Genomic DNA, 27,696 nt, shown 5'->3' with positions numbered 1-27,696 from the left:
GAGAGCATAGGGGGTTTACTCACAGAACCAGGAGAGGTCAGCCAAGCCCCCTGGGCTTTTGAGGGGAAAACAGATGAAACACGTGGATTAAGGGGGGGGGTGGTGACAGCGCAGCAGAACTTGAAGCATCTTCTTTCCTTCCCCCGAGACCAACACTGCTCCCCTCTGTCCTCCCATCTCTTTCCCACTGATGATCTACCACCGGGCGTCCGAAATGGAGCCTGTTGTGGATTGGTGTGATAGCGGGGGTTTCAGGGGCGGGCAGGGGTAACTCCATCCGGTTAACATCAAGGGCAAAGTGGGCAGCGCTAATGTGAGCATTGCTCCTGGCCGCGCACTCCGGAGCTGCGTGTGTCCTTGGAAGTGCGCGTGCCTACAGGGCCTGGAGGCTGCCTCTGTAGCCCCACTCTCCCCGCCGCTGGACTGAGTGAGAAGGTAAGATTTCTCAACGCAGGCAGAGCAGGAGGACATTCGATGCCGCCTTGTTCAGTTGCCTGCAGGTTGTTTTCCAGCACTCACTTTTGTTCGAATTGACTAATCCGAACCGGCCTCGCCCAGGAGGCCAATATAAGCCGGGTGCTTGGGGCCGGAGTCCTGAGCGCCCTGGAGGGCAGGCATGGGGCGGGCGGGTCGCCAGTTCTGGGCCCTGGTCTGGAAGAATTGGTTGTGCAGGGTCAGGCACCCGGTGAGTGCTGCGTGTCCGCAGGGTTCCGGGGTCGTAGAGGTTGGTGAGGTGGGGGCAAGGGGCTGGTCTGGCTCACTTAGGCAACTGGGGACACCGGATAATTGAAATCCAGAACCTACCCCCCCGGGCCTAAAGTATTATTAACAAAAGCTGAGCCTTCCTGACCATCTGCAGCATTGGGTCAGAAAACTGCTAATTTAGAAAAACTTTTTTTTTTTTAAAGAGAATTTGAACTGTACTTGGTATTTTGAGCATCTGTGGTAAAAATTGAACTGCAGATCTGCATTACATCCTTTACAGGGCATTACATCCTTTTAATGCATAAACAGAACATCACAGGTATGGACTGCAAACCAGGAGGCTACACAGCCTAGGTAGCCAGAATTGGCAAGAAGCAACCATTCTATTATTCTTTGATGTTGTATGTTTAGTGTTAATTCACATGTCTTGGGAGCTGCATCCAAATTGCATAGCAAGGCTCTCCTAAGAAGACTGGACTTGTTCAAACCAAATTTGTGCTGATGCTACATAAATATCCTGCACAGGTGTGTTTTAATGAAGTAGAATCAATGGCTTATTATTACACTTGGCTTTATTCCTATGCTTTAATATAATAATTCCTATTATTACACTATGCTTTATTCCTAATGCTACAAGATTAAAAAGAACAATTGGAAATGTCATTTCCATAGAGGTAGACCGGCAGTAATATTTGCATCATTTCTGATTTTAAGGTCCACACTTAGCGTATGGAGTGTGTGTGTGTGTGTGTGTGTGTGTGTGTGTGTGTGTATGCTGACCAATTCTTCTTTTGGAAGAAATTCAACAACTGACATTGAATTTCATTTTGCTAAATGCTCATCTGCAAAATATTCTTGCTTCCTCAAAATAATGTAAAAAATGTTTTAAAAAGATGCTTGCTTTCTCATGCAAAGATCTTCAGGATGAAAATGATTTCAGTTGGAAATTTGTGCAGAATTTTGAAGGTCAGAAACTAACAAGTCAGACTTTGCTCTTGATGGATTGTCAGTGCACTGGTGTCTACGAAAGTGGTTTTCAATTTATGAAAAGCAGATTTTATTGACATTTAGTTGGTTTGGGGGAATGAAGCCTATTTTCCTCTGAAAGAATGTTGTGGGTAGAAGTTAGATTCTCAGGCTCCACACTTTCTGTTTTTTGTCAACTGATTTAAACCTCAGAACAGCTCAGTAGGGCAGGCCTGTCTCTCCTTCATTATCAGACCCTTGAATTGTTTAAATATTTTCACGACTGAATGCTGCTGAAATAAATATCCCCATCAGAAATATTTTATGCATTTATTGGTCTGTGGACCACTCATTTCAATGGTAGCTCCTGTATCCCATCATTCTTTGCCTTATTTTTCTTAGTATTTATCACCTCATAACACATCATGAATTTACTGATTGGTTCATTTGCTCTGGAACTCACATTAGATTGTCAGGTCCTTTAGAGCTGAGAGTTTTTTCTGATTTATTCACCAACATATTCCCCAGCACCCAGAACAGTGCTTGGAACAATTCAGGTGTTCAGTCACTATTTATTGAGTAAGTGAAAGAAGAATATAATATTTATTGCATCTCTGCTGTGTGCTAATAATAGATGCCTGCTGAACCTGCTAAAGGTTCATGGAGCTACATGCTCCTGCTCTCATGGAGCTACAGGTTAGGACAGAGAAAGTGGTGGGGTTTTCAAGCGCGTGTGTAATGAACCAGCCTTTGGGGAAATATTCTGCATGTGTCCCTGCACAAATGGGAAGAGCTGTTCGCACACAGCCATGCACTGCAGCGCTGCGTGTAACAGCAAAGGAGTATTGCTGACCCTGGGGCTTGGTGCTGAGAACACGTCCCACCTTGCCCTCACTCCTTCGCTCGTGGAGGCAGATTTCCTCCCTGTAAAGGAGAGCGAAGGATTAGAGTCAGTGCGTGTCACGTGTTCGCAGCAGTACCTGGCATAGGAGTGAGACCTGTTTGCTTATTTGGCCAGTTTCAGAGATGGTATAGGTGGGGGTCTCAGACATCCGGTGGGGGTGGGGGGTGGGAGGTGACCCAGAGGAGGGAGAGAGGAGACAGATCCAAGGGCAACTTGTGGCTCCTGCCGCATGAGCGGGTTGGAATGGAGCCCTGGGGACCACAGGCAAGGAGGAGTTCACGTCTCACGCGATGGCCTTGCACAGATTGAGGCCAGGGCCCCTCTGGGCGAATGTCTTTGACCTACTTTTCACAGCTTCCTCCTGGTCTCCAATGGTCATCTGTAGATTCTTTGTTCACAGCAGCTTCCTGACTGTGAAGATGGGGTGTTGGCAGAAACAGGGTGGGGGGTAGCCAATCCGACCGAGTGACTACATGGCCTCAAATAAATGTTTCCTTAGTAAATAAAATTGAGCACTGCATGTAAGGTGAGTATACCGCTGAGAGGAGCATGTTTCTTTTTATATTTACTTTAAAAAGCCCTTCATTTTTATTAATTTTATTATTATAGTTCCTTTAAGAAACCTTTTATTAGTGACATTTCAAACAGAGAAAAATAGTAGGAATAGTATGGAATGAATGAATAGGACACATCACACTTATATTAATTCTTAGTTTTATAGATTTTTGAAATGCTACTGTTCTTGGAAGAAGTTGGTTTTAGTGCAAGCACATTTTTATAACTGCTTTAAATGACTTACTTTTTCTCTTGAATGTTATTACACAAACAGCACCATAACAATAAGGAAAAGTTAAAAAATCCCCTAAAATTCCATTATCCAAATGCGTCTGCTACTTTTGTGGTCTTGTCATTTGGTAGGTGTTATACAATATTTTTATGTGGTTAAAATGCTAGCTTTTTTTTTCACTTAACATTGAATCACAATATCTTAAAAGCTGCTGCTTAGTCTTCATATTTAATGGTTTTATTGGACAGTAGTTTATCAGTTGGATAGTAGTTTTTACAGTTGGCATAATTTATCCAACTGTACCCTCGTGTTGGGTGTGAACATTCCTCCCAGGGTACCAGTGAGAATAACTTCTTGGTGCCTGAAGTTACCTTCTTGGTAACTTCATGTGTCTCATGCTGACTCATTGCTCTTGAAGGAATTTCCTGGAGCAGGTTTCTGGTTCAGATGTAGGACACCTGCATTTGGACAGGTTAATGGCAGTTGGTGGTGGCCCCAGGGGAGATCAGGTGGGACACTTCTAAGAAAGCTTTTCAACACTGACAAATATTCCCTGGCCGAGAGCCATGCTTTTCCACCTGAATTTATGTATTCATTTTTATATCTTTGTCTGTAAGTCGATCTGTCCGTCTAGTCTCATTTTAATAATTTAATAACAAGAACCAGATAAAATAACGTAAGCCAAGTGTCTACCGCTTGGATGTCTCCCAGCTCTGCAGTCTTGAGGTTTTTCCGTGCTTTATTAAGGAGAGGCTGAGCGGTGCTTGCTCACCAGAGATGGCTTCGTTCCTCCAGGCAGCCCGTGGCTCGTGGAGTGGTGACCGGCTCTGGGTTGAGCTTGCCTGCTGTGCTCTGCACTTTCTGCCCTGCTGCTCACCTCCTGTGACTCCCCTCACCCTCGCCAACTCCATCCCCAGCCAGACCAGCCTCTAACTCCTGACTCCGGAAGGAAGGGTAATGCAAGCTTTGGGCTTTGGTGAACTTTAGCTGGAGACTCGGCTAACAGAGGGGGCTTAGAGTGTGGTTCATTGCGAAGACGCCTTCATCCTGTAAATCCGTAGTCCAGTCCCAGCTGTGGGTTGAAGGGAGCTGGCGGAAGGAATCACATTCTCCTGGTTACCATTTCACCAACAACACACTTCCGCCTGTCGACACACCTCCAGACCCACGCCCGCACGTCAAGGGCTGTCTTCTTGCCGTAAAGGACCACCTGTGTGGTAAAATGCACACCTCTTGTACAGAATTATGGTGTCGTCACCAGGGCTCCTCCTCTGGCTTGGCTACAGGAAGCCCCTGATACACGAAGCGGGGGCAAGTTCAAGCTTCAAGCCTCCCTCTAGAAACCCCCAGGAAGACCACACACTCCAGGCTGCATCTGGAGTCTCTCTACCTTCCATCTGGGCTTTTGTCTACCTGTGCCTTAGGGCCTGGTCCTTAAAACGCCACCCGGATCCCACTTCTCTTTAACATGTAAAGCGCAAACTCCATCTCAGCTCTAATTCCCTGAAACCTGAGGACTTTTGTGTACATGTGTCTGTGTTTTCTTTACAGAACACATCCCTCATATTTCTTTGAGATTTCAGGTGCTAAAAGCCTAACATGGTGTTAAAGAATAATTTCCTTTGGGAAACATGTGAAGTGAATTGAAAGTCACTCAGTCATGTCTGATTCTGTGACCCTATGGACTGTACAGTCCATGGCATTCTCCAGGCCAGAGCACTGGGGTGGGTAGCCGTTCTTTTCTTCAGGGGATCTTCCCAACCAGAGATTGAACCCAGGTCTCCTGCATTGCAGGTGGATTCTTTACCAGCTGAGTCACTGGGTAACAACATGCTGGCCGTAATTTCTGTATTTTTCTAGAACTGTGAAAAATTATAGACATCAAGCCCTAGGAAGTAAAGAAGCTCTTATTTCTTTTGGAAAAGCACGTAAGTCTTAGAGGTTGATGTTTGCTGGTTTTGTACTGCTGTTGTTCAGTTGCTAAGTTGTGTCTGACTCTGCAACCCCATGAACACAAGCTTCCCTGTCCCTTCACTATCTCCTGGAATTTGCTCAAACCATGTCCATTGAGTCTGTGATACCATCCAATCATCTCCTCTGTTGCCCCCTTCTCCACCTGCCCTCAATCTTTCCTAGCATCAAGGTCTTTTCCAATGAATAGACTCTTTGCATCAAGTGACCAAAGTATTGGAGCCTCAGCTTCAGCACCAGTCCTTCCGATGAATATTCAGGGTTGATTTCCTTTAGGATTGACTGGTTTGATCTCCTTGTTATTAAAACTGGAAAACCATTCAGAAGAATCCTGTCCATCTAAAGAGACAAAGCTGACCATCTTTGTACTGGGCGTTGCCTCTGTGTACCTCTGTGGGGTCCTCAGGGTTGGCCCGGTTGCCTGGTTGCCCTAGGAGGAAACAAACCCAGTCAGGGAAGGTCAGCAAAGGTCATTTGCCTGTGTTTTCAGTTTACTCAGAGCACTGATCTAGGAAACAAGGGAGTATGGAAAAGCAGGCATCCTTGCAGAGTGTGGGGCAGCCCCAAACTAGGCTGCTTGGGTTTGTTTGCTTTGCCCTCCGGTCAGAATCAGGATCTCAGCAGAGCCCTTTCTTTCATTCTGATTTATCTTAATTTGCTTCTAAGTCTCTGGCTGGAGCTCGGTTTTCCTCCCTTGCGGTCTTTCAAAGCACTGGTGATTAAATAAACAATAGAACAAAAGGTGATTTTTGAAGGGTGCTTCAGGAGTGCTTGCAAAAGAAGCCTCTTAGTCAGGGTTTTCTTTGGCTGGAAGTGTTCCTGTTGTCCTGCGTCACTGCCTGAGTTTAAGAATGTAAGAATATCCAGTCTTTTTAAGGTATGGGAAACTGACAGGATTTCAAAAGCAAGGCATCCAGTTTCTCCTTTTTCAATTTGATTGTCAGGGTGAAAAAACACATCTCTTTGCTTTGCTCTTTTGCTGAAATGATTACCAGCATATTGGAGGGAGGGGCTTTCCAGGTGGTGCTAGAGATATAAAGAAGCTGCCTGCCTGCCATGAGAGACGTGGGTTGGATCCACGGGTTGGGAAGATCCCCTGGAGAAGGAAATGGCAACCCACTCTGGTATTTTTGTCTGGAGAATTCCCTGGACAGAGGAGCCTCGTGGGCTACAGTCCCATGGGGTCGCAAAGAGTTGGACATCACTGAGTGACCGACACTTTTACTTTCTTTCATATGGGAGGGAGAATGACAGGATCTTCAAGGGGAGGATTGTTTCTGGGATGGTGGGTTAGCTTCTGTGGGGAGAAAAATCAACCGAAAATCACAGAACAAGCGCCTTCTTATTTGATGGAAATCCTGGAGTTTCCCTGGTTTTTTAGTTGTTTTCTTTAGCCTGCATAGGCCTGGATTTTGCAATGATTAGAAAGACTGAAAAAAAAACCAAACCAACAAACCTGACCTCCTGGTAACAATAACTGCAGAGACAGAGGCAGAGGACCTTGGGGCTTGATTGATGCAATTGTCTTGGAGCTGAGGCTGCCTCCTGGGGAGCCTTCTAGCCTGAAGAGCGCCTTTTCCAGCCGAGGATCCAGGGGCCACTTTGCAGGGCCTCGCTCTGAGGTCAGCTCTGTGCTCTCCACTCTACATGCATCTCCTCGGCCCTTGGCTCTCACCTGCTGGGGACCTTTCCTTCCTGCCCACCCGCTGCTGCCATCAGTCACACCCATGCGCCCTGGTCCTGGGGTGTGCTCACCAGCAAGGACTGGTTTGAAGCTGAAGCTCCTGGCAAGAGTCTGACCTGGATACCCTAGTCTCTCCCACTGCCAATGTGGAAAAGAATTGTTCCTTAGGGCCGGTTGGAGGGAAGCGGAGGCAGAGTGCTTGCATCTCATCTTGAGCTTTGTCTCAGACTTACAGAATCCCAGCCGAGTGTGGGGCAAGGGGCTGCCATAGCAGCAAAACGGGGAGTGAAAGCAGAGTTGTGCTGTGAAAGCAGGTGGACCTGTGAGCCCAGAGTCCCTCCTCTGCTTGTCTCCTCTAGCCTGGGTCTGGGTCGTGCTGCCCGCCCAGTGGCCTCCGAACATCACCTTCTTTAGATCAGGATCCGGACTTGCCTGGTTTCGCCACAGCCTGCCTGGCAGGTCCCATTTCACTGCCTGGGTCTGGAGCCTCACTGCTGGGGCCCCCAGGGTTTCCTCCCGAGTTCCTCCAGTGAACAGCCTTCACATAACATGTGCAAGGTTTATTTGTTGAGGGCTAACCCACTCTAGTACTCTTGCCTGGAAAATCCCATGGACAGAGGAACCTGGTGGGCTGCAGTCCATGGAGTCACAAGGAGTCGGACACGACTGAGCAACTTCATTTTCACTTTTCACTTTCGTGCATTGGAGATGGAAATGGCAACCCACTCCAGTGTTCTTGCCTGGAGAATCCCAGGGATAGCAGAGCCTGGTGGGCTGCTGTGTCTATGGGGTCGCACAGAGTCGGACATGACTGAAGCAACTTAGCAGCAGCAGCAGCAGAGCTAGAGAAGGAAATGACAACCCACTCCAGTACTCTTGCCTGGAGAATCCCAGAGACAGAGGAGCCTGGTGGGCTGCTGTCTATAGGGCTGCACAGAGTCGGACATGACTGAACTGACTTAGCAGCAGCAGCAGCAGAGCAGCTGAGTTCCAGAGCCAGCTGAGTTGCACCCATATAGCTGAATAGGACAAGACGCTACAAACAACAAGGATTAGGAAATTCTTGCTGGGGATGGTTTGGCCATCTCCATGGGGAGCTGCTCGAGGGCCCTGTCTCTAGTGCAGCCTTATAATCTGTCAGTCTCACAGCTGGTGTGGTGTCCCAGACACAGACACACAGGGCCTGAGCTCCCCTCCAGAGGTGGCTCCCTCGTTCCCAGCCTGCTGAAAAAGTAAGTCTTAGAACAAATCCAAAATAGCAAGATAAGCCAAAGGGAACTCAAATTAGCATCCGTCTCAAGGGTTTGTGCTACCCATCGGTGGCTTCTCCCCAGAAGGGATGTCAAGTCCTGTGATGCCAGTGGTGTGTCCAGGTTCTGTCTCACGGCCCTGTTGTTCTCCAGCTGTTAGAGTGTGTGTGTCGTCTATGTGCGCACAGTAAGGCTTATTCAATAGTCTACCTTGAGGGTTAGTGTAAGAAGGAGTGTTTTATACACACACACACACACACGCACACACACACACACACACACATACAGTTGCATACAAACTGCCCATTCTCTTCCAGTTTCTTTTAAAATTTTTTATTTATTTTATTTTGCTGCGCTGGGTCTTAGTTGCGGCGCACAAGATCTTTAGTTGCAGTGTGTGGATCTTACTCATGGCATGTGGGATTAGTTCCCTGACCGGGGATTGAACCTGGGCCCCCAGCACTGAGAGTAAGACCATGGCTAAGAGCCACTGGACCACCAGGGAAGTCTCTCTTCCAATTTCATAATTAGAGGCTTGGCGATTTCTTTTGCTCATTGGTTATTAAGACCTCGCTACATGTATTACCAGTGTCTACAGCTTGTTGTTCTTTTTTTGTTACTGTTCAGATTGAATTTGTGTGTCTTGTCTCTCTTTCTCTTTGAAGTCTTTTGTAATTCCTAAACTGCAGGAATTTCATACTCCATTCATCCTTAGGTTTGACCAGCATTCTCCTACTGCCTTCTAGTTTTTCTACTATTGAATGTACTGTTCTAGACTTCTGTCTACTCAGAGTGCACATCTGAGCACTGTATAAGACTTTAGTTTATCTTTGTGACAGAGTCCAAGTTCAGGTGGCCTAACAGTATGGTTGAATGTTTCCTTGCCTCCCTGAACCAAAAAGGTTCTGTTGTGACATGTTTTGAAACATAGTCGAGTCTATTTTGGACTTCCTATGCTGTTTCATGAACTTTCCATGCATATCTGTTCTTGCACCAGTTTCATTTTCTAAAAAGTACCTATATGGGAGAAGGCGATGGCACCCCACTCCAGTACTCTTGCCTGGAAAATCCCATGGATGGAGGAGCCTGGTAGGCTGCAGTCAATGGGGTCGCTAGGAGTCGGACCCGACTGAGCGACTTCACTTTCACTTTTCACTTTTATGCACTGGAGAAGGAAATGGCAACCCACTCTAGTGTTCCTGCCTGGAGAATCCCAGGGAAGAGGGAGCCGGGTGGGCTGCTGTCTATGGGGTCACACAGAGTCGGACACGACTGAAGCGATTTAGTATTAGTAGTATACTTTAATATGGGTTTCCCTGATGGCTTTGCAGGTAAAGAATCTGCCTGAAGTACAGGACACACAGGAGGCTCGGATTTGATCCCTGAGACAGGAAGGTCCCCTGGAGGGGGGAAATGGCGACCCCCTCCAGCATTCTTTCCTGGGAAATCCCATGGACAGAGGAGCCTGGCAGGCCATAGTCTGTGGGGTCACAAAGAGTTGATACAACTGAGCAGCTGACTCACGCACGTATACTTCAGTATGTTCTATTATACTGTTTTTGTAGGATTATAATCTTTCACAGCTCATCTTTGCTTTTGGAGCATGTATCAGGTCAGTTCAGTTCAGTCGCTCAGTCATGTCCGACTCTTTGCAACCCCATGAATCGCAGCATGCCAGGCCTCCCTGTCCATCACCAACTCCTGGAATTCACTCAGATTCACATCCATCAAGTCAGTGATGCCATCCAGCCATCTCATCCTGGGTCGTCCCCTTCTCCTCCTGCCCCCAATCCCTCCCAGTGTCAGAGTCTTTTCCAGTGAGTCAACTCTTCGCATGAGGTGGCCAAAGTACTGGAGTTTCAGCTTTAGCATCATTCCTTCCAAAGAAATCCCAGGGCTGATCTCCTTCAGAATGGACTGGTTGGATCTCCTTGCAATTCAAGGGACTCCCAAGAGTCTTCTCCAACACCACAGTTCAAAAGCATCAATTCTTTGGCGCTCTGCTTTCTTCACAGTCCAACTTTCACATCCATACATGACCACTGGAAAAACCATACCCTTGACTAGATGGACCTTTGTTGGCAAAGTAATGTCTCTGCTTTTCAATATGCTATCTAGGTTGGTCATAACTTTTCTTCCAAGGAGTAAGCATCTTTTAATTTCATGACTGCAGTCACCATCTGCATTGATTTTAGAGCCCCCCCAAACAAATTCTGACACTGTTTCCACTGTTTCCCCATCTATTTCCCATGAAGTGATGGGACCAGATGCCATGGTCTTAGTTTTCTGAATGTTGAGCTTTAAGCCAACTTTTTCAGTCTCCTCTTTCACTTTCATCAAGAGGCTTTTAGTTCCTCTTCACTTTCTGCCGTAAGGGTGGTGTCATCTGCATATCTGAGGTTATTGACATTTCTCCTGGCAATCTTGATTCCAGCTTGTGCTTCTTCCAGCCATATATGCTCACCAATTATATTTTAGCATCATTTTTGAGTTAAAAATGATGCCAGTTAAATTTGGATCAGAATTGTGTTCGGTGTGAGCGGGTGCTTGCGGGGAGAGGGTGGTCTCAGCCCTCCGCTCCTGTGCCTTGTGGTGATCTTGGCCATCTGTGTCCCTGTGGCTGGAGCAGTCAATCCCTGGATGTGCTCCCCTTTGCCTTTTTTCTCGCCTGTAACCTTTGCCTCCTTCTGGCTGTAGCCTTCTGTACGACTTAGCTGTGGCAGGAAACAATATCAAAATCACTTTTTTGGGGTAGGTATTTTTCCAATTGTCTCCTTAGAAGCATCCATTCAATTGGAATTTTTGTTTCAAAAACTCTGCACATCTACTGCTTTGAAACAAATAATTCACCTGATTTCTGGAAAGGATGCACCAGTGTGTGTCTCCTAACAGTGTTCCCTTTAACTTGGGTGACCTGTTTGCTTGTTTCCTTCGAGTCCTTGAGGGAAGAATTTATTTCTTGTTCATTTTTATGACTCACCCCGAACTCTCCCCACCAGTGCTGAAAAGAAGGAAGTGTCTAATGAATGTTTATTTAATTAAAAAAAATTTAAATTAGTCTTTCTTGGTGTATAGTTGCTTTATAATAATGCATTAGTTTCTGCTGTACAGCAAAGTGAATCAGCTATGTGCATTTAAATGAATGTTTAATGTATGGGTTTGAAAGAAAAGCAATTGTTTTTCAATATAAAGCTCAAAAAATCAAGGAAAGAGAGGGTGTACTTGTTTCTCCCCTTCAGTACCAAACTAACTCCATAACCAACTTAAAGGTTTGCAAAAGATCCTCTTGGGCGGGAAATTTACACTCTGAAGAAGGGACTGTCGGAAGCCATGGCTCTGAGCAGTGGTGGACTTGGACCAGCTCAGCTGATGGTTGCCATTGGACTTTGGCTTATTCTTTGTCTGAACCCACTTCTCTTGCAGTGTTTTATAGCAGGGACCTTATAATACTTCTGGGAAAGTCTCCTTTCCTGAGTGCCTGGCATCCAGAAACCTGAGCACTCCAAAGAGACACAATAGAATTTCATGCTTATTGTAAAGCCCTTTGTTTCCAAGGAGAAGGGAGGCAGCCTAATTATAGGTGGGACTTCAGCTTCCTCGATATTTGAACCTTTTTAGGCTGTTTTCCTCTTCTCAGCCAGTGAGATCCCTGAGATCTCGTGACCTGTTCCTCCCTCCAAGGACCCTCTTTCCTTCTTCATTTGTTTACAATTTTGCTTTTTGTCCCCAAGTGTTTTATTCTTTGTGGTTTTCAGCTGTAATGAAATCCTCATGCTACCCAGCGCAACTTGGAGGTTTTAAAAAGGGGTTTAAACTCAGTCAGTAAGCTATTTTGTTCAAGTGAGATGGAAAGTTAGCATATTTAATTTGCAGGCATGAGGCTCAGTCTCCAGATTCAGCTTCCGTCACAAACAGGTGCAGGGGCTGCAGGGAAAAGACTTTTCTCCGTGGTCCCCAGTGTGTGAAACCATGCCGTGTTTCCCACCTCGCTGATGTTGGGAGGATAAAGTGATGGGTGAATGAGCACTCGAGCACTCAGGGTGAGGACAACAAACGGTTGGAGGAGGGCCTGGTGCTCTTTACAGCGGTGTCTGCAGCGTTGCCTCCTTGTGGGACTGGAGGCTGGGCTCCACACGCTTTCAGAGGCACTCACGCCTTCCTTCCGGGCGAGGATTCTGGTCCTGTGTGTTCTCTGCTGCTTCCCCAGCCCTTATGCGCTGTACGCGCTGCCTAATGAAGGAATCCATTCACTTGTTTTACAGCTCTAGTGCACCAGTATTTTATTGATCCATCCTCCTATTCTTTCTCTTTTTCCTGCATGACTTCCTCCAATTTTTCCCATTCACAAATAATGCTATTATAAGCAGTCTTGAACACACCTTTGGAAAACAAGTGTAATACCTTTTCAAAAAGTAAGTCTTATGTTGAATCTTTTATTATAGGTTAAAACTAGTCCAATATAGGGAGTTTCCTTGGTGGTCTAGTGGTCAGGAGTCTGCGCTTTCCTTGCTGTGGCCTGGATTCAGTCCCTGTATTTCTGTCAATTGTTACTTTATATATATTGAACTACATTTGTTAAGCATATAAATGCATAGCATTTTATAGCTTCCTATTGTAACACCTTTTATTATGTAGTGATCCTCTCTGTGTATAATAATGCTCTGTGTCTTCAAGTCTCTTGTTTGATATTACTGTAGTTCATGTATTATTTACCTAACTGTATCTTTTTCATCTCTGCTTTCATCTGTTCTATATCCTTATGTTGACTAAACTGGTTTCTGGTTATCTGAAACTTTTACCCTCATTTTTGAGAGATGAGTTTTCTGGGTACGCAATTCTAGATCAACCACATTTCTCCAAGGGATCTAAAGATATTTAATTGTCTTCTGGTTTCCTGCTTTTAGTGAGTTTTTGGTAAGTCTCATATTCCTTTGAGGTCATGTGTTGTTATTATGTGAACTGCTGCTGAGATTATCTCTTTGACTTCTGTATTTGAAGTTATTAATGTGGATTTCTGTTTCCTGATATGTGTTCTATTTCCTTTATCAGTGAAATCTGTGTATTGCATATGTTCTGGAAAATTCTCAGCCATTAGTTGTTTAAATATTGCCTCACCTGCTTTCTCTCCAGTCCCCTTGAGGGAACTTGTTCCTTTGTGATTCAGTCTTAAAGATTCAACTCATGACTTCTTATTTCTTTTTAATTAATATTTTTTGGTCAGTTCCTCTTTCCAGGTCTTTGGAGATTTCTTTTTACTCTCTCATTTCTGTAAGATCAGCAATACAATAAAACGATTATTTTTTTTTTTCAGCAGGTGTTGCCTTATTGTTCTGGTCAGCATAATATTTGAAGCAAAGTGATACTGGATTTTTAATTTGGTCCCATTTTCATTTCAGCTGGATTTCATTGCTAAGCCTTTTTATCTCCTCAGGGTTCATGGTTAATAATTATCTGTGTTCTTTTACCATGTTTGAGTCAGTTCTAGTGAGGTGGATGAACCTAGAGCCTGTTGTACAGAGTGAAGTAAGTCAGAAAGAGAAAAACAAATACCTTATATTAACGCGTATGTATGGAATCGAGAAAAATGGTATGATGAGCCTGTTTGCAGGGCAGGAACAGAGAGGCAGACATAGAGAACAGACCTGGATACAGCGGGGAAAGGGGAGGGTGGGAGAAATTGAGAGTAGCGTTGAACATATACGGTACCATTTGTAAAGCAGGTAGCTAGTGGAAAGTTGCTGTATAACACAGAGAACTCAGTGTGGAACTCTGTGATAACCTAGAGGAGTGGGATAGGGTAGGGGTGGGGAGGAGGTTCGAGAGGGAGGGGATACATGTATACTTATGGCTGATTCATGTTGTTGTATGGCAGACGCCAACACAATATTGTAAAGCAATTATATTCTAATTAAAAATAAAAAATTATCTGTGTTCTTTTATGGTTGTGAATGTATGTATGTTGGTTTTTATTTAAGGATCATTTTGGCTACGTATCATATGATTATCACACTTTCTTTCTCTTAGAACTTTGTAAATTTTGATGCATCACTATCTAGCACTGGATATTTTGAGGACATGTTTGAGGCCAGGTAGGTATCTTTCCTCCTCTGTGGATATTTTCATAGGTGTGACCTAGAGCCAGACATCCTAGAATGCAAAATCAAGTGCGCCTTAGGAAGCATCACTACAAACAAAACTAGTGGAGGTGATGGAATTCCGGTTGAACTATTTCAAATCCTAAAAGATGATACTGTGAAAGTGCTGCACTCAATATGCCAGCAAATTTGGAAAACTCAGCAGTGGCCACAGGACTGGAAAATGTCAGTTTTCATTCCAATCCCAAAGAAAGGCAATGCCAAAGAATGCTCAAACTACTGCACACCTGTACTCATCTCACATGCTAGCAAAGTAATGCTCAATTCTCCAAGCCAGACTTCAACAGTACGTGAACCCTGAATGTCCAGATGTTCAAGTTGGATTTAGAAAAGGCAGAGGAACCAGAGATCAAATTGCCAACATCTGTTGGGTCATTGAAAAAGCAAGAGAGTTCCAGAAAAACATCTACTTCTGCTTTATTGACTATGCCAAAGCCTTTGACTGTGTAGATCACAATAAACTGGAAAATTCTTAAAGAGATGCGAATAGCAGACCAACTTACCTGCTGCCTGAGAAACCTGTATGAAGGTCAAGAACAACAGTTAGAACTGGACATGGAACAACAGACTGGTTCCAAATAGGAAAAGGAGTACATCAAGGCTGTATATTGTCACCCTGCTTATTTAACTTATAGGCAGATTACATCATGAGAAATGGCGGGCTGGATGAAGCACAAGCTGGAATCAAGATTGCTGGGAGAAATATCAGTAGCCTCAGATATGCAGATGACACCACCCTTATGGTAGAAATTGGAGAACTAAAGAGCCTCTTGATGAAAGTGAAAGAGGAGAGTGAAAAAGTTGGCTTAAAACTCAGCATTCAGAAAACTAAGATCATGGCATCAGGTCACATCACTTCATGGGAAATAGATGAGGAAACAATGAGAGACTTACTTTTCTTGGGCTCCAAAATGACTGCAGTCATGAAATTAAAAGATACTTGCTCCTTGGAAGAAAAGTTATGACCAACCTAGACAGCATATTAAAAAACAGACACATTACTTTGCCAACAAAGGTCCGTCTAGTCAAAGCTATGATTTCTTTCAGTAGTCATGTATGGATGTGAGAGCTGGGCTGTGAAGAAAGCTGAGCACCAAAGAATTGACGCTTTTGAACTGTGGTGTTGGAGAAGACTCTTGAGAGTCCCTTGGACTGCAAGGAAATCCAACCAGTGATCCTAAAGGAAATCAGTCCTGAGTATTCATTGGAAGGACTGATGCTGAAGGTGAAACTCCAATTCTTTGGCCACTGGATGCGAAGAACTGACTCACTGGAAAAGACCCTGATGCTGGGAAAGGTTGAAGGCAGGAAGAGAAGGGGATGACAGAGGATGAGTTGGTTGGATGGCATCTCCGACTCGATGGACATGAGTTTGAGCAAGTTCCGGGGTTTGGTGATGGACAGGGAGGCCTGGAATGCTGCAGTCCATGGGGATGCAAAGAGTGAGAAACGACTGATTGACTGAACTGAACTGAACTATTTTGTCTTCATCTTGGGTGTTCAATAGCTCTAGGGCAACAGCAGCTTTTTTTTTTTTTTTAATTACAGCATACTCTTTCAGTCTTGAGACAAAATTTTCGTCAGAGTTTTCTCTTTTTTAGGGAAATTCTACTGTTAAATCTTTGAGCATATTTTTCATTACATTTGTTGAATTCTCTGTTTTAAGTATAGCACTTGGCATTATAGGACTTCCCTGGTGGCTCAGATGGTAAAGCGTCTGTCTACAATGCGGGAGACCTGGGTTCAAGCCCTGGGTTGGGAAGATCCCCTGGAGAAGGAAATGGCAATCCACTCCAGTACTATTGCCTGGAAAATCCCATGGACAGAGGAGCCTGGTAAGCTACAGTCTATGGGATCGCAAAGAGTCGGTCACAACTGAGTTACTTCACTTCACTTACCATTATATTGTGGAGTTCTTGCTTTTCAAAGCTGATTCTACTAGCATTTTGTGTTAATATTTTGCCTTTAAAACGTTTTTTTAAGAATTCAGTGTTGTTATCTCAAACTGTTTGTCTAACATAGAAATGAAATTTAACCAGTGTCTATCCTCTTTTTTTCTGGTTTTTAAATCACTTAGAATTCCACAGTAATGCTTTTTGTTGTTTTTTCCCCTTAGATCTGTAACCACTTTTTTCATATAGCATCTTTTTCCTAGGCTCTTATTTTCTGAATGTTTGTTCTTCTTACATTGTTCTTTGTGAAACAGGTATATGAAAGTCTTTGTGTTATTTGAGTTGCTTCTTTGCCCGTCATGCTCCTTGACTTTCTTTTGCTTTGCTCCTTTCCAATGTTTAGACAGCTGTTTCTCTTTTCATCTGACTCATCCTTGGGCAGCTTAGCCCAGGTGATGCATTTGTCTTGACTCTCTTTTCAATAAACCCGAGACAAGTTTGATTTCTCCCTCAAACTCGGGTGCAGCATCTGAGCAAATCCTTCATGTGCCAGGTTTCTCCAGCAGGAAGGAGAGAGGCTTGGGGAGCTGGTGGGGACGATGTGCAGTCGTGTTAGCCTCCTCGCTGTGTTCCGAGCTCTCTTTCAACATCTTGTCACTCAGCTGTGCCCAACTCTTTGCAACCTCACGAACTGTGGCCCACCAGGCTCCTCTGTCCATGGGATTCTCCAGGCAAGAATACTGGAGTTGGTTGCCATTCCCCTCTCCAGGGGATCTTCCTGACCCAGGGATCAAATGTGAGTGTCCTGCATTGCAGGCAGATTCTTTACCATCTGAGCCACCAGAATAGCCCTCCTTCAACACCTTGTTAGAGGTTTTATTCCGTATTCACTATCCAGTTAGGGAAGTTATTTTCTGACTGTGGGTTCTTTCCTCATGTTTGTGTACAGCCTAAGGAGCGTCTCCAGCAGTTAGCTCCTTGTTCACTTTCTGCGTGTCATTCGAATATCCCCGGCAGCAGTTTCCTCACTCCCGGGGTCAGGGCACCCGAGTCTGCAGACGCGTGTGATGTGGAGAGTCCCTGGCTCTGGAGACTCTGGGCCGCGCTGGGACTGAGCCCTGGCGGGTGATCCCCCCTTAGGCAGGTGGCCCCCTCCCCATCTCCTCTAGCTTTGTTTCTTTTCATTTTCCTCTCTCTTGTGGTGTCTGGAAAAAGGAAGTCTGTGAGGAGATGAGGGGATTTCAGTATACCCTTTCCCCCAGGGCTCCTTCATGTGCACTTTTGTGTGTAGGTGTTGTTAAGGGCTCCCCCCAAATGCCGTGGTGTTCTGAGGGGCCTGAGGGCAGAGCTCCCATAAGCGTGCCTGTGGGGTGTGGGATGTGGGCTACAGACGGGCATCTGGGCACTTCTGGCGGGAGCTTCTCTGCTGGCACACACGGCAGGAAGAGGGGACTTTGTGGTGGTTTGGAAGAGCGGTCACTGTTTCGTGAGCACTAGTGGGGCTTCCAGAAGGCTGTCTTCCTCGAGAGCGGGCCTCCAGCAGCATCTCCTTCTGGCTGCCCCTGGCACAGCTTTGGGAGCCCTTCCTGCTGCTAAGAAGCTGTGCCTAGGGGGCCTGCAGCGCGGGAGACCTGGGGAAGCACAAAACATAACCCGAAAGCAAGAGTCGAGGACAGTAACAACCCATGAGGAGAAAAATATGACAGGAAAACAAGATGAGACAGGGGAGGCTGCTTTTATGTCCCTGCAGGAAAATAGTCCTGTGAAAGGAGGTGATTCACTCACTCACAAGGCACCGCCGCACAGCACACCTGGGTGGTCCGTGGTTTTCTTCTGAACCAAGGAAGTTCACATTCAGACCAGTGGGAGATTTTTCCTACCGTTGCTTCCCAGAGGGTCACTGATTGGCTTGTAAATTTTAAAAAAACTGAGTTACTATAATTTTATGTTTAATTGGAGTTTTACTTTTATTTCAGGATCTTCAGAGAAACTTTTCAATTGTGTTTTATTTATTTATTGGTGGATAAGAAATGGATTTATTTAGAGAGAAACATACCCCACAGAGTGTGGGCCATCTCACAAGGAAAGAGAGGCTGAGTTTTATTTTTTTTTAAGTATTATTCTCATTTGAAACTAGAGATGTGCCATTGATTTTATGACTAGGATGACAAATATTTATAATTTCACAGTTGCCATTGCCTATTTTAATTTGGCCTTGACAAGATCCTTTAAATTATGGCGGGTTTTATATGTAGAGAAAGAAGTCTAGATCCTAAAAATAAAAAGATTGATAAACTGATTGCTTAAAAGATTTAGACAAGGGACTTCCTTGGTGGTCCAGTGGCTAATAATCTGCTTTGTGATGCAGGGGACGCAGGTTCAAGTCCTGGCTGGGGAACTAAGATCCCACATGCTGTGGAGATACTAAGCCCTAAGGAAATGGCAACCCATTCCAGTGTTCTTGCCTGGAGAATCCCAGGGATGGGGGAGCCTGGTGGGCTGCCGTCTATGGGGTCGCACAGAGTCAGACACAACTGAAGCGACTTAGCAGCAGCAGTGCTGAAACTACTGAGCCCTCGAGCCGCAACTAGAGAGTCCATGTGCTGCGAGGAGAGATCCTGCTTGCTACAACTGAGATCCAAATAAATAAACATTTCAAAAAAGATTTGGACAATGGAAAGTCTAATAAACAGTGGAGAAAAAATTTTTATTGATGGCCTTTGCTTATATCTACCCATTAAAATCTAAATTAAAAAATCATACATACTTTGGCTCAAAAATCTTGTTTAACAGTGCTACCTCAAAAATATACTTACAAAAGTCAGCCAGATGTACAGAAAGCTCACAATAGCACTGGTGCCGAACAGAAAACTTTGCAAATTCCATAACTGGGAGACTGGTTAAATAAATTAAAATTTACCGTATCTTCTTATGTTGTCTTTAAAAACAATGGGGCTGATCTACAAGTACTGATCCAAAAAAACTGTTACATTTATTTATGTTTGTAACAAATGAGTTAAGAAAACTGTGTGAATCTTTTGGGAGAATGGTTGTATTCTTCCTGTACTTTTTGAATACCCTAACCATGCATCTATTTGTGAATTTATAATATCAAAAGGGGTGGGACTTCCCTGGTGGTCCAGCGTCTTAAGATTCTGTGCTCCCAACGCAGGGGGCCCAGGTTCAATCCCTGGTCAGGGAACTAGACCCCATAAGTCGCAGCTAACAGTTCACATGCCACAGTGAAGACCAAGGACGCCACGTGCGCAAGGAAGACCTGGTGCAACCTGATAAATAAATGTTGAAATAAAAGGATCTATATGAGTCTTGACTCTGTGAGCCATTTTCAGTTTTCTTTATATTTGTTTGTTTTAAGAAAAGGCTATCTTATATTACTAGGGGCTTCCCTGGTGGCTCAATTGGTAAAAATTTTATTATTTTATTTTTAACATTGTATTATTTATTTTATTTATTGTTTAAATTATAAAATAAAAAGTTAATAACAAAAATTATATTATAGTTATTATAATAAATGTTATCATTATTGTGTTATTTAAAATGTTTTAATAATAAATAATATTTTATTATTTTATTTATTATTTTATTATTTATTAATAATAGATTTTTTCTTTTTACATGATAGTATACATGTTTCAATGCCATTCTCACAAATCATCCCACCCTCTCCCTCTAAATTTAGTACTTTTTTTTCAACCTCCCCAATTAATTATGTATTTATTCTTCCTAATGAGGTCGTTATTATTTAACATGAGGTATATTTTCAATCTTGCACATTTATATTTAACCAGAATTAATTACAGACACCCCACCATCCCTGTTCATTCAAGAAATGACTCATTTGTTCTAGAGGATGAACAGGTGACTTAAGTTCTTCTGCAGAGTGTTTGACCTTTGGTAATTAAACCAATGAATTTGGTTTAATTACTATCCTTTGAGCCAGAGGGATCAAAGTTATGGCCAATCTAGACAGCATATTAAAAAGCAGAGATGTTACTTTGCCAACAAAGGTCTGTCTATTCAAGGCTATGGTTTTTCCACTAGTTATGTATGAATGTGAGAGTTGGACTATAAAGAAAGCTTAGTGCCAAAGAATTGATGCTTTTGAACTGTGGTATTGGAGAAGACTCTTGAGAGTCCCTCAGACTGCAAAGAGATCCAACCAGTCCATCCTAAAGGAAATCAGTCCTGAATATTCATTGGAAAGACTGATATCAAAGCTGAAACTCCAATCCTCTGGCCACCTGATGCGAAGAGCTGACTCATTTGATAAGACTCTGATGCTGGGAAAGATTGAGGGCAGGAGGAGAAGGGGACGACAGAGGATGAGATGGTTAGATGGCATCACTGACTCAATGGACATGAGTTTGAGTAAACCTGGGAGTTGGTGATGGACAGGGAGGCCTGGCATGCTGCAGTCCATGAGGTCACAAGGAGTTGGACACAACTAAACTGAACTAAGCCAGAGGGTGCCCTCCCTCGAAGATTTCTCTTTTATCAGGGTGGGTGGTGTTGGTTTTCAGCACTTTCTCAGAGAACTTTCCATAAGGATACAGTTTCTGGCATGAGAAATACTTCCTCATGACTCATTTCCAAGAGGGTGCTTTCTTTTCTCCTTTAATTACACCAGGGATGGAAACGTTCTTTCCCACCTGAGTTTAGTCTTTATGGTTTCAGACCACATGTGCTCACCCGGTCACACAGGTCTGTCTGCTGGACCTTCTGGGGAAAGGCTGGGACCAAGCCAAGGATGTAGGGCCATGGTGGCTCAAAGGCCAACACAGTAAAGGGACGGGAAGCTCACTTTAGTTCAAAGCATCATGATTTTGGAGTCTGAAAGAACAAGACGTGCTTTTTCTTGTTGACAGCATCCTTAACGTCCTAACCTGCAGATTCTTAGGCTTTTGTCTGTGACTTTATTGGTCTGTGCCTTTATTGGTCTGTGCCTTGCTTGGTCTGTGTCTGGCTATAAACTTTTGTATTTATAAACTGAGTGGAAGCCAACAGAAGAACATTATGTACCAGAAACCGAGTGAAGAATGTTGGCAATAAAAATAATTTTCTGATAATTGAGGATTTTCTATTAATTTTTCGTTAGGCTATTCTTTGGGTGTTTCCTTCTTAAATAATTAAATTCCGTGTATCAATGTCAGTTCCTTTTCTTTTGACTTTGAAAATTCAGGATTATACAAATTACTGCAATCCGTGTGAATGGCTCTTTTGCAATCTGTGTCAAGAGATTTGACTCCAATAATCTGACTTTTCAGAGTTTGTTCCAATCTCAAGAAAGTAATTTCAAAGAAAATTACTTTTACAAAAAAATTTATTGACAAAAGATGTAAATTATGATGCATTCATTTGTAAGAATGTTACATAACTAGTAAGATGATAGTTAAAAACAGTGTATGGCAACACATGAAAATATTCATGAGATGAAACCAAGTGTTCACCACCACCAGCCCTGGAAAAATAGCTACTTGGGTGGAAAAGTCAGACATGTGAAAGAAATGAGAAAAATAAAAATAGTGAATTTGTTGGAGTGTGAGAAATATGGCTGAAATTATTTGTTTAATTTCTTTAATGTCATAAGTTCTTCAATAAATAAAAATGTGAAGAAAAGGGGAGGAACAGAAGCCAGGTCTGATAGGAGAAGGACAAGGAGCTGACAGTCGTGGATCTGGATACAGTGAACACGGGCCATCGCTGTGGGGCCCGTCTCAAATGATTGTTCTTAGGGACGCACAGGAAGGATGACAATGACTTCCTGTAAAGGAAGCCTGCTCTGGCCTACGAGCCCTCCTTCAACAAGGGGAGATCTCATAACGCTTTGTGATTCGTTTAGACACTAATTTTTTGGACAACTTTCCAGGTGCTCTCCCTGGCCGAATTCTTCTGGCCTTGTATCCTGTTCATGATTCTGACCGTACTTCGTTTTCAAGAACCTCCCAGACACAGAGACAATTGTGAGTTTCATTTTTATTATACTTTTTGATCACCAACATCTAGAGAAGAAAATGCAGCGTTCTTTTTCTTCTGTTGCTCTTTATAAATTCTGAATCCTGAGTGAAATGAATGGATAGGGTTCTCTTGTTTATACCTCTATTTCTGGGATATATGCCAGTAGGCATCTATTTGGGGCTTCCCTGGTGGCTCAGATGTTAAAGCATCTGCCTCCAATGCAGGAGACCTGGGTTCGATCCCTGGGTCAGAAAGATCCCCTAGAGAAGGAAATGGTAACCCACTCAAGTATTCTTGCCTGGAGAATCCCATGGATGGAGAAGCCTGGTAGGCTACAGTCCATGGGGTTGCAAAGAGTCGGACACGACTGAGCGACTTCACCCCTAGGCATCTATTTAGGTTTTTTCTCTTAAGAATGATATTCATGTTTGCCCAATCTAACAGATAGATTTATTCCTCAAATTAAGCTGTCTCAATTCAGGATATAGGTGTATAAGTCATTATAAATGTAGAAAGAGGAAAGGAAGAGGTAAACGTGGGGGAGATGCATTTCATTTTACCAGCGTGATGGTGGTGGTGATGATGATATTGGTGGTGATGATGGTGATGACGATGGTGGTAAAGCATTTAGAAACCATTATTAATAACTTCCTCTGCTCCAGGTGTTTTATCAGAAAGACCATTTAGTTTATCTGGTTTAAACTGCAACAGTATCACTCCTTGAGAAATGATTGCCTGTTTTGTTTCTATCATGCCTATGCTCACTTGAAATATGGATAATGTGGTTAATTCTAAAAATGTTATATGATTGGAAACTATTAAGGGGTGACTTTTATCTCAAATAGTATATTTACTATTCACAATAGTAAATTAATGTATTTATTCATTTGGCAGATAATGTTTTGAGTGCCTTTGAGTCCAAGCTTTGGTGAGGATGAAGTGGTGGACACAGTATTTTCCCTGTCCTTCCAGAACTTACTGTAGGGCCAGACTATGATAATGCAGTAAGGTAGTGCCATGTTGGGACTCCATACAGGGTACCAGGAGCAGAGGAGAAGTGGCTGCTCCATTCTGAAAAGGGGTTCTGAGGAGTTAGCAAATGTGAATCTTGGTCAGATGAAAGAGTTCAGGGGAGGACAGATCTGGGCAGAGCAGATAGCGTGGGGGAAGATCAGAAGAAATGGAGTTTATATGAATGGGAAGCAGACATGTGGCTGGAGGAACAAACAGGTTCAGGTCAGTAAAAGCCTTGAAGGATGTGGAAGATGGTGACTTCCCAAAGGGTGCTGAGGGGTGGGCTTCCCAAGTGACACTAGTGGTAAAGAGCCTGCCTGCCGTGCAAGGGCCATAAGAGATGCAGGTTCGATCCCTGGGTCGGGAAGATCCCCTGTGGAGGAGCGTGGCAACCCACTCCAGTATTCTTGTCTGGAGCATCCCATGGATAGAGGAGCCTGGTGGGTTGCAGTCCATGGGGTTGTGAAGAGTCGGACGCGACTGAAGTGACTGAGCACACACACACACACACACACACACACACACACACGTCTGGGGTGGGACTGCTGAATCACATGGTAATTCTAGTTTTAGTTTTTTGAGGAGCCTCCACTCTGCTCCCCACAGTGGCTGCACCAAGTTACACTCCCACCAACCGCATCGGAGGGTTCTCTTTTCTCCAGGAAGTGGTTTATTGTACCATTTGTCCTGAAAGCCCTTGGATCCTATCCAGTTTTTCTAAACATCTTCGCGTTAAATGACCTTTAGTAACCACACTCAAGTTATTAAGAATCCAAGAACTCCTCCGCTTTTATATGAGATGAAAGGAGGTGCTTGCTCTGATTCTTCCAACCCACAGCCTATTCACAGTGTCTGGAGGTGAGGTTGAATGAGGAGGTATTAACACTCCCTGAGCAGGAAGAGGAGTCTCATGCAGTTGTGCGTATGGCCAGGCAGAGCCATCCTGCCTTGCAGCCTGTGGGTAGGCCCTGGAGGAAAGGTGCTAATGTAATAGGTTTCTGTCCTTTCTTTTTTCTGTTGGGCTGCTGAGGTGTTTTTTAAACTAACAACAGGACGAATAATGTGATAACATGATATTACATATTACTGAACTCACTAGGTATTCCCTTTCTGGGACCAGTCGTATGGACTCATTCTTGCCTTGTATCCACATCCAGGCTATTTGCAACCCCGAGATCTGCCCAGCCGGGGCGTTTTCCCCTTTGTCCAAGGCCTTCTTTGCAACACCGGGTCGAGGTGCAGGAACGCAAGCTATGAAGGGGCTATGGAGCAGCGTTTTCGGTAAGAGAAACACAAACATCCTTTCCATGGGAAGCTCCTGAATAGAACCGACATGAGGCTTTTAGTTCAGCCTCAATAATTTGGGGTGAGCCAGCCATCATAAGAAACAGAATTTAGAGTCACCAGGAAATCAGCTTTATGACATTCAGACTCACATGCAAACAGCCTCCATAATGGTTTGTTTCCAGTAACAGGTCTTTCTGCAGCTGTTCCAAGAGTCACAAACTGATTGCTGATTAGCAGATGCCTTTTGCTTGTCATAGTTTGTTTTCTGTAGGTTATACTCTGACCTCAAAATTACCCTCTTGGCCAACTATGCAGTTTTGGCACCAAATGCTCGAAAACAAGTATTTGTTTGAGTTACCCACTGGGCTTTTCCTACTGTGCTATTTTGGACCAGCATCTATTCGCAGCTGAGATACACTTGACCTGGACCAGCTGACAGTAGCCCTCGTGACTCTGGATGCTGAGCCTGCCTGTGTTTACCTGTGGCAGCAGTCTGGCACCAAAGACTAAAAAGAGAAGCGATGGGAGGTATTTTATGTGAGCAGAGTCAAAATACAGAAGATTTTTAACTTGGATCTCCCTGAAGGCTCTGGAAACTTCTCTCAGTGGAGTTAGAAATGAAAAGCAGCTGAGTCATCAGATGGTTTGAATTTTTCACATGTTGAATAATCTGTCTTTGCTTCCTCCCTCCTTCCTGCTGTTGACCTGTCTATGGCATTGAAGTGTAAAGCCTGCTAACATAAGTGATCTTTAACTTTCAACTGTAAGTTATGAGAATGCAAAGCTTCTAGGTAGTTTTGGACATATCTGGTACGATACTTTTAAAGGGTGGGTGCTTACAGGTTTTTTGAGAGAGGTAATATAAACATATGATATTAAGAAAATCATTTGAGAGTAAAGTGTAAAGTCATAACCCTGAAATACATGGTGGGCTTTTTGTATGTGCAGGAAAGAAAGTGCCTTTCTGGGAAAATGAGAAGTGTTTGAGGCTGATCAGCGTTCCCATTTCAGGTCTCTCTTACATCTCTTCATCACTCAGAGTGGGAAATTTGTGTGTCCTTGAAGGGGGAAAAGTGGGGCTTTGCATGCAAACCGTATCGACCCCATCTCTTCTTTGTTTTGTGCTTCTGAGCAGTTTACTTAACGTCTCTGCATTTGCTTCTCACTCCCTTCCTTCCATGTTGTGAGTGTTGAAGTGCTGGCGGGGTAGCCCTCCTGTGGTGGGAGTTAGCACTCACCCATCCCTATGGCTCTGGCTCCAGCAGTCACACTGACGCTGGAGTCTCCACATCAGAGAATAATTCTGCCTTTGCCTCCCAGTCCACTCTGCCCCCTCACCTCCACTTGCTGAAACCAGATGGTCACACAGCCTGCAGAGACCTCTCTCCACATCCTGAGAACCACAGTCCATTTCAGAACCTTGGATGCTGATGAGCAGGAAAGAAGTCCCTCCTGGTGCTGGGCTCTGTCCTCAGACCTGCCCCCTCCACTCAGAGGCTCTCACTGTTTTCATATTGGTCCAGGATGAATTCAGTGGACTCCCAAAACCATAAAACTCACTTCTGATCACTTTTTGAGAATTGTCTCAGATTATGAATATCTGAAAGCAAAATCTTAAGTCTATTTAAACATCACAGGTAACCAATTTGTGGATTTCTGTGCCCTTTGTGGTCCCTGGGGAAAGTTCACTTTGGGCAGGAATCCCAAATTTCATCTGATCTAGGATCACTTCAGTTTAGCTGCTAAGTCATGTCTGACTCTTCGTGACCCCATGAACCACAGCACGCCAGGCCTCCCTGTCCATCACCATCTCCTGGAGTTCACTCAGACTCACGTCCATTGAGTCCGTGATGCCATCCAGCCATCTCATCCTCTGTCGTCCCCTTCTCCTCCTGCCCCCAATCTCTCCCAGCATCAGAGTCTTTTCCAATGAGTTAACTCTTCTCATGAGGTGGCCAGAGTACTGGAGTTTCAGCTTCAGCATCATTCCTTCCAAAGAATTCCCAGGGTTGATCTCCTTCAGAATGGACTGGCTGGATCTCCTTGCAGTCCAAGCGACTCTCAAGACTCTTCTCCAACACCACAGTTCAAAAGCATCAATTCTTTGGCTCTCAGCCTTCTTCACAGTCCAACTCTCACATCCATACATGACCACAGGAAAACCATAGCCTTGACTAGATGGACTTTAGTCGGCAAAGTAATGTCTCTGCTTTTGAATATACTATTTAGGTTGGTCATAACTTTTCTTCCAAGGAGTAAGCGTCTTTTAATTTCATGGCTGCAGTCACCATCTGCAGTGATTTTGGAGCCCCCCCCCAAAAGTCTGATACTGTTTCTCCATCTATTTGCCATGAAGTGATGGGACCAGATGCCATGATCTTCATTTTCTGAATGTTGAGCTTTAAGCCAACTTTTTCACTAATCTATCCATTTTGGTTTGAGTTTTGTGTATTGTGTGAGGAAAGGGTCAAAATTCTTTTCTATATGGATGTCTAGTTGCTTCAGGGGATTGCATTTAATCTATAAATTAGTTGGGAGAGCATTGATATCTTAATCTTAAGACTCAATATTAACACTGAGTCTTCTAATACTTGAGCATGATATATTTTCTATTTACTTAGATTTTCTTGAATATCTCTGAGGAATGTTTTTGTAGTTTTCAGCTTACACATTTTGTAGTTTACTACATTTGTAGTTTATATATTTTGTTGATGTATTCTTAAATAGTTTCATATTTTTTGTATTGTTTTAAAAATTTAAAATATGGACAACCAGTTCTAGTGACTTTTTTTTAAATCTCTCATAAGATTTTTATATACATGATCATGTCACCTGGAAATACAGCTTCGCTTTATCCTTTACTACCTGGTTGCTTTTTCTTTTATTTAGAATTTAATGGTTTTTTTATGTTTATTTACCTTCTTTATGTTCAAACTTAGATAATCAGTTTCCTACCTTTTCTAATATAAAAAGTAAAAGCCTTTCATTCTTTTTGAACTCTACCTTACTTCATCTCACAAATTTTGATTTGTTGTATTTTTGTTTGCATTAGGTTAAAAATATTAGCTTATTTCTACTGTAGTTTATTCTTTGACCCATGGGTCA

General features: G+C 43.7%; 1 protein-coding gene across 1 annotated transcript in view; it reads left to right on the top strand.

The window, feature by feature from the left end:
* The first annotated feature begins 616 nt into the window (after window positions 1-616).
* Window positions 617-27,696, top strand: part of ABCA13 (ATP binding cassette subfamily A member 13) — a 393,578-nt gene continuing 366,498 nt past the window's right edge. The window contains exons 1-3 of the mRNA XM_042248365.1: window positions 617-685; window positions 22,202-22,295; window positions 24,462-24,585. Coding sequence (XP_042104299.1) covers window positions 617-685; window positions 22,202-22,295; window positions 24,462-24,585 — 287 coding nt within the window. The remainder of the gene's footprint in view (window positions 686-22,201; window positions 22,296-24,461; window positions 24,586-27,696) is intronic.

Source organism: Ovis aries, chromosome 4 (assembly GCF_016772045.2).
Source record: "Ovis aries strain OAR_USU_Benz2616 breed Rambouillet chromosome 4, ARS-UI_Ramb_v3.0, whole genome shotgun sequence".
Lineage (NCBI taxonomy): Eukaryota > Metazoa > Chordata > Mammalia > Artiodactyla > Bovidae > Ovis > Ovis aries.
This window is presented reverse-complemented; position numbering and strand designations above follow the sequence as displayed.